This window comes from Chroicocephalus ridibundus, chromosome 2 (assembly GCF_963924245.1).
Source record: "Chroicocephalus ridibundus chromosome 2, bChrRid1.1, whole genome shotgun sequence".
NCBI classification, from domain to species: domain Eukaryota; kingdom Metazoa; phylum Chordata; class Aves; order Charadriiformes; family Laridae; genus Chroicocephalus; species Chroicocephalus ridibundus.
Window position 1 is genome coordinate 132,445,275 of NC_086285.1, and position 21,152 is coordinate 132,466,426.

The 21,152-nt window shown below is 37.7% G+C and overlaps 1 protein-coding gene across 2 annotated transcripts in view; it reads left to right on the forward strand.

Annotated features, from left to right (window-relative positions):
* C2H8orf34 (chromosome 2 C8orf34 homolog) overlaps positions 1 to 13,044 on the forward strand; it is a 167,742-nt gene extending 154,698 nt beyond the window's left edge. Inside the window, exons 7-10 of one of the 2 annotated variants that reach the window (XM_063327017.1) lie at positions 272 to 392; positions 4,650 to 5,152; positions 10,448 to 10,541; positions 12,907 to 13,044. In XM_063327017.1, the coding sequence (XP_063183087.1) occupies positions 272 to 392; positions 4,650 to 5,152; positions 10,448 to 10,541; positions 12,907 to 13,031 (843 nt within the window). In that variant the 3' untranslated portion in view covers positions 13,032 to 13,044. Of the gene's footprint in view, positions 1 to 271; positions 393 to 4,649; positions 5,153 to 10,447; positions 10,559 to 12,906 lie in introns of those variants that run through there. The other variant, XM_063327018.1, reaches the window with a different exon arrangement.
* The last annotated feature ends 8,108 nt before the right edge of the window (positions 13,045 to 21,152 follow it).

Sequence of the window (21,152 nt, forward strand, 5' to 3'; positions counted from 1 at the left end):
CCTGTTATGATGTCTCACCATGGAACAAAAGCTTGTGTAAAGGTATATATTTGAATTATTTTAGAACTGTTGATTTGAAGGAATGCCTACTATTTATGTTATTTAAAGTAAGACATGATATTTTGTAATATTTTGCATAGCATTTTATATTCTACATAAAAAGCACCAGATTGACTATTCTAAATGGGGACACCAATTTTTTTTTTTATTGTTTCACATGTAAATGTCAAACTAGATTAAAAGTATTCCGTTTCCTTTTTATCTGTGTAAGTCTCAGACAGTTTGGACCCTGGATGCCATGGATGTCAGACCTGGAGGTTCCCCAAGGCAGAAACTCTTAAAGGACTCCTTAGCAGCAAAAGAACTTCAGACCATGGAAAAACACCTAGCTGGTATGTATGGTAGCAAGGGATCATAAAACGGTGAGCAGCACTCACCCAGCTAGCTCTGCCAATATTTAGATGAAGGAAAAAGTTCTCTCTCTCACATGCTGATGAAAACAGATAAAAACTTTAAACTTCCCTTTTTCTTCATTGAGGAGAAACAGCACAATTATTGTTGGGTTTGTAGGTGTAATGAACTTTGCTGTAATTACAGTAAATACAGTAATTAAACAGTAGTTAAACTGTGTTAAATATATTGCAGTCTGACAGCTTAATAATGCACCTTTTTTTTTGTTTTTCACATTTCACCAAGACATGCAATAAGGAGGTACTGATGCTTCACCTGCACATAAGTAGTCTTTAGAAGAGGCTGCAGTGGACCTTTAGCTTGAGAATAGATTACTTTTCAGGAAAAGTCCGTCTCGTTCCTGAGACTTCTGACTAAGTGAAGTCTGTTAACTTGAGTGCAGTGGAACACCTGCAACATCTTTGATGGAGAAACCATTTCTAAAAGGTCAAACAAAGAAACTTCTTTTTTTCAGTGAAAATGTGTTTCAGAGCTCTATAAAAAAATGATGAGGGATATCCTAGGATATAATTTGCAATTTGTTGTTCTTTGTAATCAATATTTTCTTATCTTCAGCCTTAGTTATAAGATATGACATAGACCTATAGCATGGTAGTCCTATATTATGCGTGATATTTGTCATATGGTGAAAGCTGTACTTCGTGGGCCAACTCAACGAAAAATAATGCAGAACTGGAAAGTAAAGACTGTGTATGTAAGGTGGAGGGAGATGTAGCCACTGCCAAACTAAACTGAAATCCATGAGCCCTCTCTCCAAGCTGAAACTGCCAGGAACATCCAGTAGGAACCAGGAGAGCAGCAGGCTGAGCTGTGGTCAGCAGGTTTCTGTGGCCTAGCAGGGACCTGAACACTGCAGTGGCACTCGCCTTCCCGTGTGTTGCTGCGGTTGTTGCTCAGGAGGGGTCTGGTGAAGATCGCCCTACTTTGATTTATGTCCTAACTGGTCACACTTCCATGGTTGTACAAGCTGTTCTTGTATGCAGTATGCTCTGAAACATGCAGTTCCTTTAGATCTCTCTTGACAAAGCTGACGGTAGCACTGTATTCAATAGAATATGGAATTTTAAATACTTAATTGACCGTAAGCTAACTAGCTACATCCACTTAGTCTCCGAGGTTCAGTCTGCTGTTGTGTGACCTACAAGGTCATCTCTCTCGCATCAATGCTGCTGTTGTCATATGGCTTTGGGACCATTATTTCAGTAACACTGTAACGTGGGGTTCAATCGTTCTACTATTCAGTAATTTTTGTCTGCCTGAGAAATTCACAAGAAAACAGCCCAATTATTAGACATTGGACTCTTGTATTCCTAATAATTCATGTCCTATTATAACACCAGTGCTGCTTGAGACCATTATTCCCCTCACAGACAACCATAACAGAATTTCCATGAAGAATCAGCTCAGATAGTAATGCTGTGTTTTTGCTTAGCCTTATTTGTCTCATACATTTGCAAAAGTTCAAGTGTGTCTGATAGCAGCAAGTCTCCTTGTTTGAGTTTTCTTACCACGCACACCGGAACTTATCAGTTCTACGCAATACTAGGCACTCATTTAGATGCCTGAATTATGACTTGGATTAATTGTGTAATGATGAAATGTGGTCCCCTGTCTCAGATACACCTTCTTAAGGAGCTTGGCTTTCTCTTATGGACTACGTGCTGGATAAAACTCATTCCTAACATAAGGCACAATTTGGTGCCTGTGCCTGAATTAGGGACTAGCACCAACTGCCAGCAACTGCCTCAGTACCTTGATGTTTGAAAGCAGCAATTTTACAAAATCAGATACTGAAGCAATGAGTTTTCTTTTCCTTCTCTATATATGGCTCATAATACTTTTTTCTAAGATCCAGTCTCTTATGTTACTGTGGCTGCTTTATATCACATGCAAGTGGGCAATGTATTTTTGTTGGTAGTTAATTCCATGATCTTGCCAATTTGGTTTGTTACACTGCTTCTGTGGCCATTGGACACTTCTGGAATATATTTTATCGCAAGAAGAGCTGCTAAATGCATAAACAGTTTCTAAGCACATTATGAATCATATTCTGGTGTTTCTGATATGAAAGTGAGATGCCATTGTGTTGCTCTGTTACCTGCATTTTATTTTCCTTTAAATGACATTGGCAAGGGATTTAAAAAATGCTAAATCATAATTCAATTCTGGTATTTACTATGGATCAGATAATACTGAAAAGCTGGAGACGTGTGATTATTTTTTTTTTTCTTTTCTTTCTGGTTGAAAAGCTGATATTGAAGCACAATCAAAAGGAGGATGTGTGCTAAACAAAATTGAATAATTACACTATGGAAACATTTTAATTATGTGTGGAGAAATGATTAGAATAATTGGTTTATCTGCAGGCTTGATTACTATATGGCATTAGGGAAACATGAGCCCGAATATAATGCTTATTTAAGTCTTATTAAATCATGCAATATTCAGATAATTTCTTAGCATACTGAATCATCATGGGGACGTTAGAGGTCTGTAATTTTGCAAAGACGTAGGCTAGGCTGAATCTTTCAAAGAACGTATTCCTCATTTGGTTTAAATCAGCTAGCCCACATTATCATTTATTGGCCCCTGATTTTTTGCCAGGCATATTACAAGTTCCAAAGTGATGCGTATTGATTTCTTTAAAAGAATCATGGAAAAGTAATTCAAGACGTAATTATTTCAAAATGGAAATAATTAATTTTAAGAGGCCAGCAAGGTAGCAATTAGAAATATTTTTAACTGTTTGCTAGAAACAATAACTATGTTTTGAAATTTGCTAACAGCAAAAAATTTAATCATTAAAGAGCTGTGAGGCACTTTTATCAGGGGCTTTCACGACTATTTCAGTTTTACCAGCTTTTCTAGTAAAAACATTTGAAATGTATAGAATGTCTTGTATTAGACTAGTAATATGAAATCAGCATAACTTATTTTACTGTTTCCAAGGTGTTATTATAAAATAAGTTAATGTTAAAGGCAGCACATCTTTAATTATTTTACATATAGCATTCCTTCTATACCTACTGGTAAACATAAGTGAAAGAAAATCTGATTTTCCAATATACAGTTTAGAATCTTTTAGGACTTTCAGAACCTAAAGTTATTGTTATCAAAATAAAGAATAAAATGCTTATTTTATATAAGTTCACTTAACAGGTGTTTAAATAAGTAAAGCCTTGTTGATTTACAGCTTCTGAGACTGTAACTTATACAGTTTAATGGGAAATGGCATTGCTTTTCTAAAGATAATCAACTGTCCATATCAAAACCAAGTTACAATAGAGTGCATGACAGTGAGAGTGAAAATTCATAACAACTGTGAAAGATAAAATAAACTTGAGTAAACTGTTCCTTAAGCTTGACGTTTTTACTTGCAAGGACTTTTAGTATGTTAGCAATGCTAACCTAACTTCCAGCTACCCTCACCTAACTTTGTTGGATGTGTCTGATTTAATTCGTTAGAAGCATTAATATAATTTAAATGAATTCAGAAGACATTTTTCATCACTAACCCTGATCTGTTCTGCCTTTAAATAGGGTCTTATTCCTTATGGCTGTGTGAGGGGTAGGGACTGGTGGCCACCTTTTCTCCTTAGATTCTAGGTGTTGGTGACCCCATCACCTGCTGTGTCAGCAATGGCAGGCCAGAGCACAAAACTCAGATTCAAACAGGATCACCGATCCAGATGTGCCACAGTTCAAGGGTTCTTTCCCCCAGAGTTTTGGTTGGGCAATAGGTAACGAGGCTTAAACAAAAGTCTGGCCTTGAACCAGTTTTGGATTGCCCTTCACTGCAGCTGAGGATGGCGAATTTAGCTCACTGCTCCATCTTGGTTTGATACTGATGAGAATCTGTGCAAAAGGTACAGAGAGATAACTCTGAAGAAATGAGAGGGATTTTTACAGGTTGTATTTACGTTCAACGAAGTGGTAGTATTTCATTTCTGTGGGATAGCTCTGTTTGCAGTAAATCCAATGTAAATAAACTGTGAGGAAATGCTTGTCAAACATTCGAACTGTTAATTCTGATGCCTTATATGTTAAGGGTGAATAGATTTTCTCTGCGCAGCTTCAGGTTGTCACTTGCATTGGAGAAAATCAATAAGAGTTTTGAACCAGAGAGAAACAGAAAGTGAGTTTCTTTTTTTCTTTTCTTTTTTTGTGTGTGTGCACAGATATTGAAAAGGACCTAGCACTATGGGAAGAAGCAAGGCTCTCAAGAAGCCCTACCATCCAACATCATAGTTTAGTTACATCTGACCATCAAGGCAATGTTCAAGCTACACAGGGCCAAAATCCGAGGCCTCAGGTGCCAACTCAGATGGGGAAGAACATTCAGCTCCAAGGAAACAAATCACCACCGCTGCCCACTAACAGCAGAACACTGGTCTCCAGTGTTGCAAACAGTAGGCCTCCAACAGCCGGTACACAAACCAACAGGCCACCAACTCCATCAACGCCGGGGAGCAGGCCCGTGACCCCGAATAGCTTGCTGTCATGGCCTCTTACCCCTAGCAACCAAGGAAATAGGGAAGGCATCATTAGTATGCAAAGAAGCAGATCTTTGACATCTAAGAGCCAAATGGGGAGGACCCTCAGCGCTGCTTCAGGGCTTTCTGTGCAAATGAGTGGAGACATTGTTGGAACTGTCACTACTCAGAGAAGCAGTTTATCAGAAGTAAGATTTTCAATTTAATGTTTTTGCTGTGTTTAAGAGCTACTATAAGTGAAGACTAGATTGTGTTTTATGTTGCAGTAACATCAGTATACCTAATGTAACTTATTACTGTGAGAAGAACTTGAAATATAATGACGAGAAAATTAGCAAGTAAATACTGCTCATCTTTGAGAGGTACTGATGAGAGAATGTCAGTATTATTACAGAAATCATACTGAAACACTCCTGCCCCCTAAATTTTCCATGAGCTTGGTAGAGTTTTGCCTGCATAATGCGTAGCAGTTTTATCAGCCTTACAGTTTCCAAGAGGTGTGTACTTCTGGAATATTAAATGCACTTTTATCTTATCTTTATGATTGCAGGGTATTATTATTTTTTTTTTGCTGCTGCATTGGCAGTGCATAATATTTCCTTGGTCTGCTTTTTCTTTCAATTTTTGAACACATTGGAATGATTAGTTAGGCATTGCTGAATGGACAAATTTTCCGAAAGAACAAAAATGAACTGCAATGAGAAAATGCCCAACATCGTTGAATCACTCTCTAGTACTACATGCATGTTAACTAGGCTGATTCAGAGCATAAAAACTTCCTGTCCCATATTAATGGCTTTTACAGGATTAGCCTTTATTTAAAAAACAAAAGAAAACAAACCCAAAAAGTTAAAGTACCTTGTAAAGTTTGAGTGGGATTCTCCTCTGCTAACTTTAGCTGCCTTAAAGATAACTTTAGTGTGCAGGCAGTGGAAATAAAAGCACCTGTGAAAGAACAGCCCTGCTGTCTATCTCAGATATAAGCCTTATAAAGGTGAGTTTTTTCTCAGGAAATGTCAGTCCTTCTCTACAGACTTGAGAAGGACCTATATGTCTACATTGCTAATTTTTTAATGGTGAAATAGGTCGGTTCCCACCACTTATTACCAGTCTCTTTGTAATCCATTTGTCAAAGCCTGGAGAGTTTTTTCCAAGACTGAGAAAAGTATCATACCTGTAGATAGTAATTTCTGAGAAGTATCATTTGTTTTAAAAATCTGTTGGATGTGACACTTGACACAATGTATCATCAATCTAATGACTTTTAAAAAGTGTTATTTATAGTAACATTGTTTAGAGATGCTTGTAGGAAAATTAGATATTTGATACTTAGTCTAATCTTGCAATTAAGTATGTGGCCTCCATTATTTATTATGAAAGAAAGGAAACGAGGCACAGATAACTCTAAAACTAAAGAATTTGGTGAGGAAATCTTACCTAAATTTGGTGGTGGAAAAAAATCCTCATTTTGGTGTTTGAATGGCAGTGTGCTAATCCCATCACTTGAGCTACTTCTTCGCCTAGAACTGGATATCCAATTTAAAGACATGAGGACTGAAGGTGACTACAGTTCTGTTGAAAGTATCTTCACTAATAGTTGATATATTTTCAAAAAAAATACGTAATTGTAACAAATTTCTTTTTTGACAAGCAAAAACCCCTTTGTCTCCTGTTTTGAGGGGTTTGTGTTTGTGTGTTGGAATTTTCTCACATACCCGAAAATGAGAATTGCAATTAATTTTTAACTAAAAATGTTCAGAAGAAATGAAGGGTTTCATTGTTTACCACTAAACCCTTCACTCCTCTTTTTCTTTCTTTCTTTTTAAGCAGTCCTGTTCTTAACTGATACATAGTCATGTGATGCCAACTAGAATTATTGTATAGACTCCTGAAAAGTGCCGTGTAATGAGCACTGCATCTCCACCAAGGGACATCCAGTCTGTCCATCACTTCTGATCTTTCCTGTAACAAGGCAGGCAATTAAAAATGCTTTCTTCTGCAGCCTTTCTGTAGTTATACTAATAATAACCATGAGTCCCATTTCAGTTGCTGTGACTTGTTACTTCTGTTTGCCAAATGCCAGGCATTGCTGATAGCTCTTACAACAAGTGTCCTGGTATACTTTCAATATATATATATATATATATATGTCTTAAGAACATTAAGAAATGAGCAATATTACCCTGTTTTACAGTTAGAATGGCATGTCCTGTTTCATCCAGCAAGCCCACTGGTAATACTGGTGTTAAATCTCAGCATTTCTATATAGGATCTTATCCTCTATTATACTCCCTTCTAGAAGTGACAAATTCTTTTCTTTCTCTTTGCTCCCTGGGTACAATAGTACTTTGGCTGCTAGTGACCCAGCTCAAACCCTATTTATCCCTTCGTGACATGCACAAGTGACCTTTGACTTAATGGAAACTCATCTTGGGTCTAGCTCTGCTTCCAAGGGGAAAACCGCTAATATGATATGTTCATACTGAAGACCTTCCTCTGTCAAGCCGTAAAGGCCCTGGGATGTCAGAACATAGCTGATGGCAGTTTGGCCAATCTGCTGCTCCCAGCTCTGTGTTTGGAGTGTTATACTGGTAACTTTGGGAGCTCTTTTAAGCTGTCTTTGCCCACTGAAGTTCCTGGTCACTTAGAGAACTGGGTTTAGACAGAACATACCCAGGAAGTACCTCTGTTCAGTGACATTTTTTGCCATGTTAGAGGTGTGTCTCTATTTGTGGCCATGTAATTTCATTCTCTTGTGTAACAGCTTCTCTCTGACCATGGAGACAAATCTTAAAACATCAAAGGTGGCCTGGGGTAGAACAAAAAATTTCTGTCTTTCTTTGTACTTTTACAGATCACAAACATAAAACTCAAGGCTGATACTGTAAATTATTTTGCAACTTTCATTATAGGTTTTGTATCCTCCTCCTGTATAAAACAGTAAAATAAAAGAAGAGAAAGTGCCTTTATTCCTCTTAGACTTATGGTATGAACTGGGAATCTCCAATAGATGTGAATACACTGTGGTTATATTGCCAATCCTATAGAAGATACTATGATGAGATTTTGCAAATAGTTCTGCTTCCGTACTCTTAGGTGGTGTTAGTGGAATTAACCATTACAAAATGGATACATATTTGATGAGAATAAGTCAGTTGAAAAGGATGCAGTTACCGGGTACCGGCATACCGAACTCCGTAAGGAGTTTGAATTAAAGAATTCAGAATCTGCATGGGTTTACACTGTGTGTGCTGTCACTTGTTTATTTATGAGGAATTTTAATATATCACTCAATGCCTTATGTATGCTTCCTAGTTTGTCATGTGTTGCAGAGTAACGTAACAAGTCTAAAATACAAAACTATTACTAATAAGTACAATTCAGAGTTCTTAAGTTTTAGTAAAGCTCATGCTGTAGCTCAGGATGGTTTAATCTTGTTATAGCACAAATCTTAAATAACTGGGCAAGTACTTAACATATCAGCTGTGAAGAATGTTTTGGGTTTTTTTAATGCTCAAGACTTATCATGATCTGAGATTTTGTGGGTGAGTTTCTGCCTCTTGGCACACATAATATTACAAAGTTCTAACAGGTGTGTTTTATTATCAGCTCTGTTCAAGGCTGAATTGAATTATAGCAAAGAAATGCTACCTAGAGAAATAGTTTTATTATCTCTATAAAACTAATAAATCAGAGTTCCAAATCCTTTGGCAGAGACACTTTTATGCATTTACCTTATCCTTTGGTGTTTTGTATAAATTGAAAAAGGAATGTTGAATCCCACTTATCTCTTTAGGAAGGATTCCATTAAAGTGACACAATTCTGTGATGGTTATCAATAGCTGTTGAGATGGAAATACTACTGACTCCCTTGTTTGCCATTTCATCTTTTTAACACTCGGAATTTTGCAATCACTTTATTTATCCAGATAGTATAAAGGGTATTCAGTAATCTTTATTGGTCTGTCATTGTTAACAGTGAGAAATTTCAGCTTATTTGAATATAGCATTGGTTAACACAGGTTTTCCTCCTACTTACTGGAGTATAGAACATAACTGGATGTACTGAAGACTCTCTTTTTGGTAAGATACTTCCATTCCGTTCTGCTGCCTGGCTCAGTTCTTTGCTCTGTGTTTTTGGAAGATTCAAAAGTATGCTGATCAGCGTGGGAGCCACTCGCTCCTACTGCAGGAAACCTGTTCCGTGAACCAAAATGCTTTGCCCAGTTCAGTGCTGTACTCGGCAACCTTCTCGAGCACTGAGCACATTTGAAACGGCAACATGTGCGTAAGGCCTGGAGCTCCTGCCTGAGCTTAGTCTTGGGCCATTGCAGCAGTCTTTGTGGATTTTTTCAACAGATTACCAACACAATTAATAATTTATTCCCAGTGAGTTAGATCTTGATGATTGAACAGCCTTTGGTCTCCAAGAACTGATTTAAACAAACATGGTTTCTGTTTTTAAACCAGAGGGCCTAACAATAAAAAAAAAAAAACAACAGGTAGGCTAACAATAAAAATTATGCTGTTTAAATGCAATTTACCTTTGAATCTGTAGGTTTTGGTTTTCAGCTGGTGTAAAAGAAGACAGGGCTGTTAGCCCCCTGGCACCCCCTTTTTTTTTTTTTCAGTTACTTATAAGAATCTGGTCAGTAATTTTATGATATCTGGCCAACGTTTAAGTTTTCTTCTAGAGACTAGAACTGCGTGTTTGAACTGCTTTTGAGAATAAAACTATGCATTCCAGTCTCATCTCTTACCTTGTATATTGCAAAGGAACCTGTCAAAGCATTTTATATGTCTGCGTGTGTACGTGCTCACATATGTGTGTGTGTGTATGGAAAAATATTTTTATATACATACATATATACATCATATAAAAAAGGAGGCAATTGTAAAACATTTTTAAAAGCATATATTCAGCTCCGTATGGATTTTTAACTGTGTAAAACATTTATATTTTGATGCTTAGAGTTTTATGGTATCTTGGAGACAAAAGTTTCCATAGCATTTTTCCTTTCTAGGCTCTCTCCTGCTCCAATAAAACCACAGGTTCTAAATCAAGTTTCAGGTCCTTGTTCTTCCTAGATTGGAAACAGTGAAAGTTCTGACAAAGCAAAGCTTTACTTAAATAAATCGTGCACGACATGTCTGGGCATAGTCCAGAAACTGCAGGGACAGATGGAATATCTGCATTAAGGTTTTGTTCTGTGTCGCTGCATTTCTAGGATTATTATGTATATGTCTGTGGCTATAGCAGATAGATAGATAAAGAGACTTTTTTTTTTCCACAGAGTAGATAAATAAATAGAATTAAAAAAGCCTCCATATCCTCTGCATTCTGGTTTTATTTCACAGCAAAATAATTTTTTATTAAAGGCTTTCTCCTCTCTAGTTAATTGAGACTAGAGGGTTTGCTACAGTCTGCATTTATATAGAACCATTCTCTGTCATTTTATCTAAAATAGATCTGTTTGTGGCAGGATGAATTCTTACAACAGCTTCAGCTTGCTCATCAACCTTGGATATTGCCGAGTGACACAGAAAGTGAAGGAGTGGAAGCTGACCAAGACAAATGTAAGTACATTTGTTAGGATTAGATAACATGTCAAAACCCCTCACACTTTTAACTTCTCTTTTTCATATCTTCAAATCTGTGAAGATGTCATGCCTGCTCACAGGAACTATTCTCATAAGTACCAATTACTCATTTGTTTGAGGCCTGAACTTTGTAGGATTGATTTACGTAAGCTTTCCTGCAGTCACTGAACAATGACAAAATGATGGCAGACCACAGTTTACTTAGCTAAGTGAAACAATTTGTCCTGATGTGTTGAAGTAGCTGTTCCAGAGAAGCAGCATGAAGTTGAAATAGATACTCTGTTTAGTAATTCTGTATTGACCAGCAAAAAAACTCACAAAAAACGCCAGTAACTGTGAAAAGTAGAGCCTTCCTCCTCAGGCCTGTGACTCCATTATCTCTGTTTTGCCTGCATTCTTTTGAATTCCTCTGTATGAAAAAAAAGTTCTTAATCACACAAGTAATCCTTAATATCCTACACTCTTTGAAGCAGTTGTCTAATCATGAAAGCAAAGGTCAGCAGGATTATAATGTTAATGACAGAACAAGTAGCAACAAGTAACGTGCTATAAATTGCAATACATTCAAACTGTAGGAAGTTCTATCTGCCTACAAGGTACCTGTAAATAATCTTGCTGAAAATATTAAAATTTTTGCATTTTCTTTTTTAATTCACGGTAGTTTTGTGATCTGCAAGGGTGAATATACAAACTATTTCCTAACATATTTTGGCTGATATACTTGAAAAGAACAGATGATTTAATCAGCATGTTTAGAAAATTTAATACGTTGTACTAAAACTGCTTTAAGCATGCACAGTTAAAATAAGAAAAAGCCAATTTCTTCACAGAATGGAACAGTTGTGTAAGGGATTAATGATTAATAATGATTAATAATAATTATGCCAGATAAACAGAATATATTTCTAAATTATGGCACTTAAAAAATGAAGAGTTTTCTATTCATATACCAGTTTCACAAATCCATACATTGCCTGGGGTTTGACTATGAAATTTCAATTTACATATTGAAGAGCACATGCCAGTTTTTTTAACACTAGCACAGGGTTAAAATGAAGTTCTGTGTGTCCAGCTGATTTTAGTCCAAAACCAGTAAGTCCAGTTTGACTTGCATCTGAACATTTTGCTTGTCTTTGGGCTGAAGGTCACCTTAGGCATCCAGAGGGAGAGCCTGGTACCTGCCTTTTCTGTGCATGTGATTTTTTTCTCTGTATTTTCTTTGATGAATTTACAATCCCACAAACATTTGTAGAACTGGCTGTGCACACATAGATGATGCCAATTATGTGGTCAGGGAGACTGATGCTTCAGGACATGTCAGATGCATGGCATGTTTCTTTTATAGCTGCTGTACCTGAATTACATGGGTGCGGGGACTTCTGAGCATCCAAGATCCTGTGCTATAAGATTCCCAGAATCCTGGTGGATCATTTTCACTGCCCCATGTGACAGAGGAGTAAATTATAGATAAAAGTTTTGGTCCTACCACCAGATCAGTAGAGGTGGTAGTTGCCTAATTAATAACTATTGTTTTTCCTTGATCTGATGGTACTGAGAACAGAGAAGCGAAAGAAGGTAGCTGTAAGCTACAGTTTCTGAACGCAAGTTAAAGCATGTTGTTAAGGGCATTGCCTCTTAAACACTGACAGGCCTGGGGCATCAACCACCTCTCCAGAAAGCCTGTTCCAGTGTTTGACCACCCTCTTCAGGTAAAGAAATGCTTCCTAATGTCCAGTCTGAACCTCCCCTGGTGCAGCTTTGAACCATTCCCACGTGTCCTGGATCCCAGGGAGAAGAGCTTAGCACCTCCCTGTCCACTTCCCCTCCTCAAGAAGCTGTAGAGAGCCATGAGGTCGCCCCTCAGCCTCCTTTTCTCCAAACTAGACAAGCCCAAAGTCCTCAGCCGCTCCACACAGGACATTCCTTCCAGCCCTTTTACCAGCTTTGTTGCCTTCCTCTGGACACGTTCAAGGACCTTCACATCCTTCTAAAATTGTGAGGCCCAGAACAGCACACAGTACTCCAGATAAGGCCACACCAGCACTGATCACAGAAGGATAATCACTGCTTTTGATCAGCTGGTTATACTGTGTTTGATGCCCCCCAGGATGCAGATTGCCCTCTTGGCTACCAGGGCACACTGCTGACTCCTATTAAGCCTGCTGTCGACCAGCACCCCCAGATCCCTTTCTGCAGGGCTGCTCTCCAGCCACTCCTCTCCCAGTCTATACTTGTGCCTGGTGTTACTTCATCCTAAGTGCAGAATCAGCATTTAGACTTCATCCCATTTCATCCCATTAATCATTGTCCAATGCTCCAATCTATCTAGATCCCTCTGCAGGGCCTCCTGTCCCTCAAGAGAGTCAACAGCACCTCCCAGTTTGGTATCATCAGCAAACTTGTAATGGTGCATTCAACTCCTGCATTCAGATCGTTGATAAATGTATTGAAGAGAACCGGCCCTAGAATTGAACCCTGAGGAACACAGCTGGTGACTGGTCGCCAGCCAGATGTGGCCCCATTCATTACAACCCTTTGAGCTCTATACTTCAGCCAGTTCTTCGCCAGCATACCGTGAACCCTCTTGTCACACAATTGGACAACTTGTCCAGAAGGGTCCTGTGAGGAACAATATCAAAAGCCTTACTAAAATCCAGAAAAACTATATCCACCACCTTCCCTTCATCCACTAGGCAGGTGACGTTATCATTGAAGGATATCAAATGAGTTAAACAGGACTTTCCCTTGGTGAACCCATGTTGACTGTGTAGTTAACTGCTGCACCCTTATTAGTAGGTCAGTGTTTCTACTAATATAACTAAAGGAGTAGAACAAAAATGTTTGATCAAAGCAATACTTTCTGTATCTGAAATCTAATAATGATACGTGCTATTAAAAATGACAATTAGAATGTTATCATCCCCATCTAAAGTTACATTCTAGTGTCATTGACAAGCAGAAAGTGTAGAACTGCCACCGCTGACAAAGTGAAGCTGCCAATTCCCAGTTGTAAAGTGGAGAGTTGGTGAGGGGCTTGGCATACTTGCTGATGCCAGTGCTTGTAGGCAGAGCAGCTGGCAAGATTACACATCATTTTTCACCTTAAAGTTAATAGATCTGTGTGGATGTTGTGTGTGTGATTTAGTGTTGAGGGGGCCCAGGAGTTCATAATTTATGAGTCTGAGCAGAAGAGCTGCAAAATTAATCTTTACAATAGCAACACCTGTTCTTTGACTCAGCTTTTAATAAATTATATGTGGATAATATTTACCACATTCTTTGACTACTTTGAGATAATAGCAGCCAGGTGTAAAGCTAGTTTTTGGTAGTGGGAAAATTAACAATGCAAAAAGAGCTTGAGTTCTTTTAAATTAATACCTTCTGGTTAGTGTTCTACAAGAAAAAGAATGAAAAAAATTTAGGGGTAACAGTTTCAAATGTAGTCAGATGTAGGAGTTTAAAGAAGCTATTTTCAAAGCCAATGATAGCTGAACAGAATTGGGTCACTTTGGCATCTCAACATCTCCCAACAAACATCATTTGCAAAACAGATATGACAGCACACATCTTGTCTTATGGAAATGAGATCTAGGTTCTTAGTTCTTGTAAATCAGACTTTACTTTCTGAATCCTTCAGGCTCTCTGACAGCATTTTAAGAATTTATCCTTATCAGCAAGATCCAAAGATAACTGGAAGTCAATCATTTTTAAAGCTTCATACCAATTATGACAAAATTTGAAATCAAATAGGTACTCATATAAAAGAGTATGAATTATTACAGCTTAAAAGATTTGTTATGTTAAGGAAAGAAAAACATTTTCAAGAAGCATTGTTGAGTTTTTTAGCATACCTCTCCTTCTTCCTCTTTATGTGCTTAATCAAGTTTGTGGCCATATGTCAGAGACAGAGATAGGTGTAATGTAAATTTTGTTACTAAAAAATGTGAACCAACACTGGCTTTTTTAAGAACTACTGTCATTTAGTAATTAAATTTCTTCTGCTTGCTAGATGTGTTCTCCTTTGATACTCTGTATGTACTGAGCAGAGAGGAGTGAAAATGGCCAAGGCAATATGATCCAAAAATCAAGGATTTGTGGTTTTATGATTTTAGTGTCACTGAAACACCTGTAGGCAGGGCCTCATGTAGTAGTTTGCTTGCGTGCGGATTCTCTGCAGAGAATTTTCAGAGGATGCATAGAGATCGTTCATGGAAAAAGGAGGGATCTAGAGAAAATATTTATCGCTTCCACAATAGTTCAGTTTGGTGAGAGTTCTCTGAGCTGGCAAAAATAATTTTCTTCCTTTTGGGGTACTGATGCAAGGAGGCAGAAGAGCTGCGTCTACAACCAGCAGAGCATTTCTTAGCCAGTTTTTATGGAAGAAATTTGGCCTTTCAGGGGACTGTCGAGAGTCAGCTTGAATTTTCCCTTGAGAACAGGTCCTACGAATACTGCTGGTTGGAAACTTCTAATGCATCGCTTACTTCCAAGAACCTTGAAAAGACAAAGTCTTTTGGTATAATTTGACCTACTATTTGTAGTACTGGCATGGACTTACTTCCCAAAAGCCTGAATCTGCTTGCTTGGGTGCCTAATTCAAGAAGTAACCCACACAGTAGATTTCCCCAGGTCTCACAACTTGGGACACAGACGATCCCTACCTGCAGCCAGTCCATTTTGCATATGTATATGACAGGTGAATAATGTAGACTCTTAGCGAGCTTGCTACTCGCTTAATCCATATTAAATATATACATAGTTGGATATACATTCCTTTGCCCTAATCCACTTAAGGCATCTCAGTTTCCGTAGTCATTGGCACGCTAAGTCTTGTGACTACTATCACTTCACTCCAACTTGCCAACAGGAGCACTAGATGCTCATTTCTAGCTTGGCTCATCTGGGACAAGGCTTGAACTGTCACCTACTGACCTGTGGCAAGAAACTTAAATGTTTTGCCATTAATACATCTGCAAACTGTTTTCTACGTTTGCAGTGGAAGGTCTGCTGCTGATAAATCAAAGCTGATTGTTGGGAAAAAGGTGGAATTTCCACTCCATTCATTCTTGTACTGGTCTTGAAACACTGCAGTCAAAGACACTTTGCTGATGACTTCAACAGGTATCGAAGAAAACCTTAATTTTCCTATTCTGCACAAATGTCCACCTAGGAAAAAGACTGAAAGAATGAAAGACTTTTTTTTTGTAGAAACAAGAAATTCAGACTGTGTTCCAGTAAAAATCCAAACCATACAATATTTGTATACGGGTAAGATTCCTTACGTTGAGCAAATTCACATAGCTAAACAGTTAGTTTTTCTTAATTATGAAAATAAGTGTTCCTAAGATTTGGAAAATTGCTTGATCAGAGTTGATAATAATAAGGAGTTTACTGCTGGACTGTGTTTTTGCTGTGAAAGTTTCCTTTTGCTCGAGTCAGGTACTACTCAGTGTGAGTAAGAATGACAGCATCCAGCTTAGAGCAGCAACTGTTCATTGCAACCTTTATGATATTATCACAAACAGATTCCATTTCTGTCAGTCAAATTCAGCTATTTGTATTTGTGTTCTGTTCTGATGGAGCGTAGCAATACTGGAAACGTCTCTTTCAGTGGGTTTGAGTTTAGGGCAAGGTTTCTCTAGGGAGCAAGGTAGTTCTCAGGCTTTGCTCAAATGTATCGGTCAATTATGTGTCTGGTTAATAAGAACATAATATTTGTAGTTGGAAATTTTTCCCAGTGAGTAGTAAATTCACTATAAACTTCACTTTTTTGTCCCAAAAGTGCATCTGGATTGAACTTCTGGGTGACTTTATTCCAGATTCATGAATCTTCTGGAGAAACTTACTGGTATCTTTCTTTCGTTTAATATTGCAAGAGTGGTAATATAAATTGGGGTAAAAAAGTCATAGCTCCCCATCCCACATATCCTTTCTAGGAAGTGTCATGAAGCTTTTGTCTGCGTGGGGTATGAGTCATTTTCCAAATTTCTCCAGTGCGCATAGGTATGTTAAAGAAGATACATTGTCTCTCATTCTCCCTGCCGTGTCTAGCTAGGTATTTTAGCTTGAGATATTTCTTGAGATATATGTCCGTCCACTTCAGAAATGGGATACTAGTCAGGATTGTGTTCCTGTAAACAGAATTTCCCCAGGCCTATTGGATGGTCTTTGCTGGATGTCTTATAACACCCATAGCTGAAGCTGCACCATTTCATATAGCTGCTTTTTGAATCTGAAAATGAGAGAAAACAAATTTCTAGCATGGAAACTTGTCCACTTGGATTTAATTATTTATAGACAGTGAAACAAAAGTAGAGATTGACATTATTTCTACCAGAAGTTAGATGACTGTTGTATAGTGAGGAGCGAGTTCAAATACACCTCAGGAATGTTAGAACTAAACTCAAGATTCCTATTTTTTGAATGGATGTACTTGAATCCAAAGCTGCCATTATCTCCTTATACTATTAAGGCTTTAGCTCATGTCACTTTGTTTCTACTGACTAATATTTGATTTCATCTTGGAAAACTTCACATTGAACTAAATTTAGGAGGAAGAGAGAATTTTCCATTGCAGCGAGGAAAAAAATTCTCAAAATTTGTTTCAGTGCAGAAAGCTGTTTTCAGTACAGCTTCCAAACCTAAGGATATCTTTTTCTGCAACTTGCATTATTATGGTAAACTTGGATTCCCAAAGACATTTAATATAATAAAAAATGACACTATCATTTAAAAAATGGCATAGAGAATTATCAGGACACACATTAGGTAAATTAAAAGCTGGCTCGCTGAGGAATCAAACCCTCAAGTTTCTAATGGGAAGACGTAGATGAATGGGGCTCATTAGGGACTGATAGTTTTGGATAATTGGTGGGAAGGACAAGTTGAAGTTATTAAATGATATGAATCCCCTGGTATAATGGCCACATTCCAGTAAAATGCACTTTATTATAACCAGATGAAATATATTTGAACCAAATGAAATATATCTGGCACCAGAGAAACATATCTGTCTCTGCTGAAGAATAATGAGGCTTTGTCCTGGAAAGCAGTGACCTAATGGATTTAGGATGATCATAGAAGATCATCTCGGTGTGAGCTCTCAGGATAATGCTGTCACAAAGGGTAGACCAATCCTTGAATTCCTAAGAAGTTAAGTAGCAAAGTAATTATTCCACATCATATCAGTAAAAAACTGTGGTTTTGGTGTCTTGCCATTAAGAAAGATTGGAACTATTTGAGAGATTTCAGAAGATGATAAAAAATGACCCAGGGTTTGGGAAACCTGTTAGGAGTTTGCCCCACTTAAAGGCATTCAAACAGGAACCTTGGAGATGACTTGGCATCTGTAGGTAGACATTTAAATAAAAAAGATTCAACTGATCAGCCTGTGATGAAGGAAATTAAATGCTATGTCCTTGCAAGCAGGAGCCATAAGCATTGTAAGCAAAAGTTAAGGGAGGCAACGAAATTGGACTCATTAACGTGAGGTGTTAGAGCTTTCTGAATGACGGATGATAGATAATCTAGCAGGAGATTCTGTGGGCTCTACGGGACATCAAACTAGATGATCACAGCAAGATTTTTTTGTCTTTGTGTCTATGAATATACTTACTCATTCTCATAAAGAACAATTTGGATGTGCAATTTCAGTTGCTTTCCTGGACGCTACACGTTAGGCTTTGATGAAGATGCACATGACATAACAGTCATGATTCTATATTTATGCTTCCTGTTTTCTCACAAACCCTTGAAGATGTGCATAACAGTATATACATGTAAACACATTTTTGTGATTTTTATTCTATGGTTTATTCTAGTGATTTTAAACTGCAAAGCTCCCCCTTCTCCCCCACCCCCCAGTTATTTTTGTTACCGTAATTTAGTCTTTGGAATATAAAAATCATTTACTTGAGAAGTCGGGGTGCCTGTGGATAAAGTAATGGCTGTCCTTAGTGATCCAAAAACATGCACGTGGGAAATATAAGATATGACAGTTTGAATTAATATTGACCATAACAAAGGTATTAATAAAATACCGTTAAACTTTACTGTGCTCTAAATAGTCATAGAATTTTTGTAGATTTCAAAGCACAAAATGTGTTCATGCTGACGTTATCTGTGTGAATGTCCAGTATCAAGTGGAAGTGTATATAATAACAGTGATATAAATATTTTGCTTTTAAAACATTATTTTTTTTTTAATTCAAAAAAACATTTGCAAGTGGAGTTCTAAGCTTTCAGGAAAAAAGTATTGGCTGTGCTTAATTTCTGAATTCCACAGAGTTCTATGCCTTATATAAACCACTCTGAATAGATATACAGGTTAAGTCCAACAGCTAATCATCTATGCTCACCCCTAAAAAACTCTACTAAGCTTCATTAGAATTTTGTTCCAAAATAAGAATATAAAGATATATTGATTTAAATACGTCACAGCAAAAATACTCCACTAGCTGTATATTGATATAGCAGGCTATATATATATTGATAGAAGAACTTTGATATGAATTACAAAGTATAGTGTATGTGTTGAAACACAGGTTGTTTAATATGGTGCTGTTAAAAGATCAGTCTGAAAGGACACAATAAAAAAATAATAAACTTCTAGGAACATAAAGCTCTTCTTTAATGTTAAAGAATTCCAGAGAATAAAAGAAACTAAAGCTTTTACTCACTGATAACTCACAACCAGTTAACATGGCTAGCCATTATAGCAAAGAAATGTAACTTTTTAATGGGAATGCAGCCTAGTTTGCTGCATGTTGATGAAGGAACTTTAACTAAATCACTTGATTCAGTTTTGATTATATCAGATTGATTCATCCCCTTTTAGACTTTGCTCTTCCAAAACACTTGTTGAGTAAAGGTAACTTAAATGTAGCTCTTTGTGAAGGTGTGCAGTGAACTGAGAACTGATCTCGTTGAAAAAAATCTCTGAGTAAAAAGAGTATTTTTCCTCAGATAATTCAGTCCTGTATTGTTGCTCACCCTTTTGGCTGCCCAACGTTTGTGTTGCATCAATCAGGAGGATCTGTGAAGAATATCTGAGTCTGACAGGGGCGAGCTGAAACTGCTTCAGCTGGCCTTTCAACCCCCAAATGCTCATGAAAATACCCCTAGGGTTTTAGTAAAGACAAGTGACTACAACCCCACGAAAATTGTGAGGTGCAAAGTCATTCTATGAAACAGCGTCTGGCCTTAGAGGGACATATTGATGAGTTGCTTGACTGGGGGACTGCTGTCCTGATTTTCTAGTTGGAAGGAGCTGGCCATTTCACGCGTCCTTTATAGTACAGAGCATTGGAAAGAGCTAGGGACCAAATTACACTGGTGGGTTCGTTCTTTTATGCCTTTCTTGATTCCTTTGTTTGGCATGCTGGCTGAGTGCTTTCACTATGGGCCAAGAAGATCTTGCTGGAAACCTGTGTATGCTTTTTATTCCATTTAATTGCCCCAAGTTTTTTCAAAAGCTATCAAACTCTGTCATCTTTCACCAGTACCTCATGTAGTCATTTACAGCAGTGAAGAAAGAGCATGAAGTAGCCCTCAAGTAGTACCAAAGTGCATTGATCATGTTCTACACCTACTTTTCACTCAATTCGTTTGAATGCAAATGACCCCATGAAGTGCAAGACCCAGGGAGCAGCAAGCAAGGAGTACATCCTTTTGCATTAAATAAGGCCTTGAAAGGCTTTTGGCTCCACAGCTGAGTGATTGATCCAGCAGAGCAGCCAGATTGCTGCAGAAACCAGAAAAAATGTAGAATGTTTGACTGTAATCCCAGGGTGCAAAAATGACCAGGAGGTGAAGGATCCATGAAATACATCTGTTTTTTTTTCCTTTGGCCCAGTATTCTCCAAGCTCTCCTAGTATCCTATTCTGTAAATGTGTTTTACAAGGCCAAGATTTATTCTTAGCCAAACCTGTAGAAATTCCTCTTTTATCATGAAGAGGAAAGAAGCATTTCAAATTCAAGTAGGAAAAGCTCTGTAATGGAAAAGGTTAAGATTTTGTGACATAGTTATGGTGGCTGTTCTTGACCCTGTCAGGGAGAAAATCCATGAATGTGGAGACTGGGGGAGAGAGAGAAGAGAGGAGGGTTAATCCTTGATGTGTGACTTGTGTTCATTTTGGTTAAATCTTGTTTGGCAATGTGTGGTGCCAGTGTGAGTGCTACAGCAAGATCTGGACAGCCCTTATTTTCTCGATCTTATTTCCCTGATCTGTGAAGTGGGATGATAAAATGTGATAACTAACAGCAAAGCTATGAGAAATCACCAATTAATGTTTCTAAAATGTGTCATGAGTCTGGTCCCCAATTCTAATGTCTATCTTTGTTACTTTCTGGTGTGATTTTGCTAAATTTACAATGGCTGTAGTTTTTCAGTTATTTTCCCCAAGTCCATGGTGGCTTCCTGCTTGTATTAACTACTTTTAAATTATTGTCATTCCCTTTTATATTGGAGAGATCAGCCTGTCAGGGTATTACTTATCTCACCTACCTTCAGCTGTATAAAAGTGAGAGAGTCCAGTCCGAGCTATTTGTCCTCTGAAGTAAGGAGACAAACAAAGGGACCTCAGAGG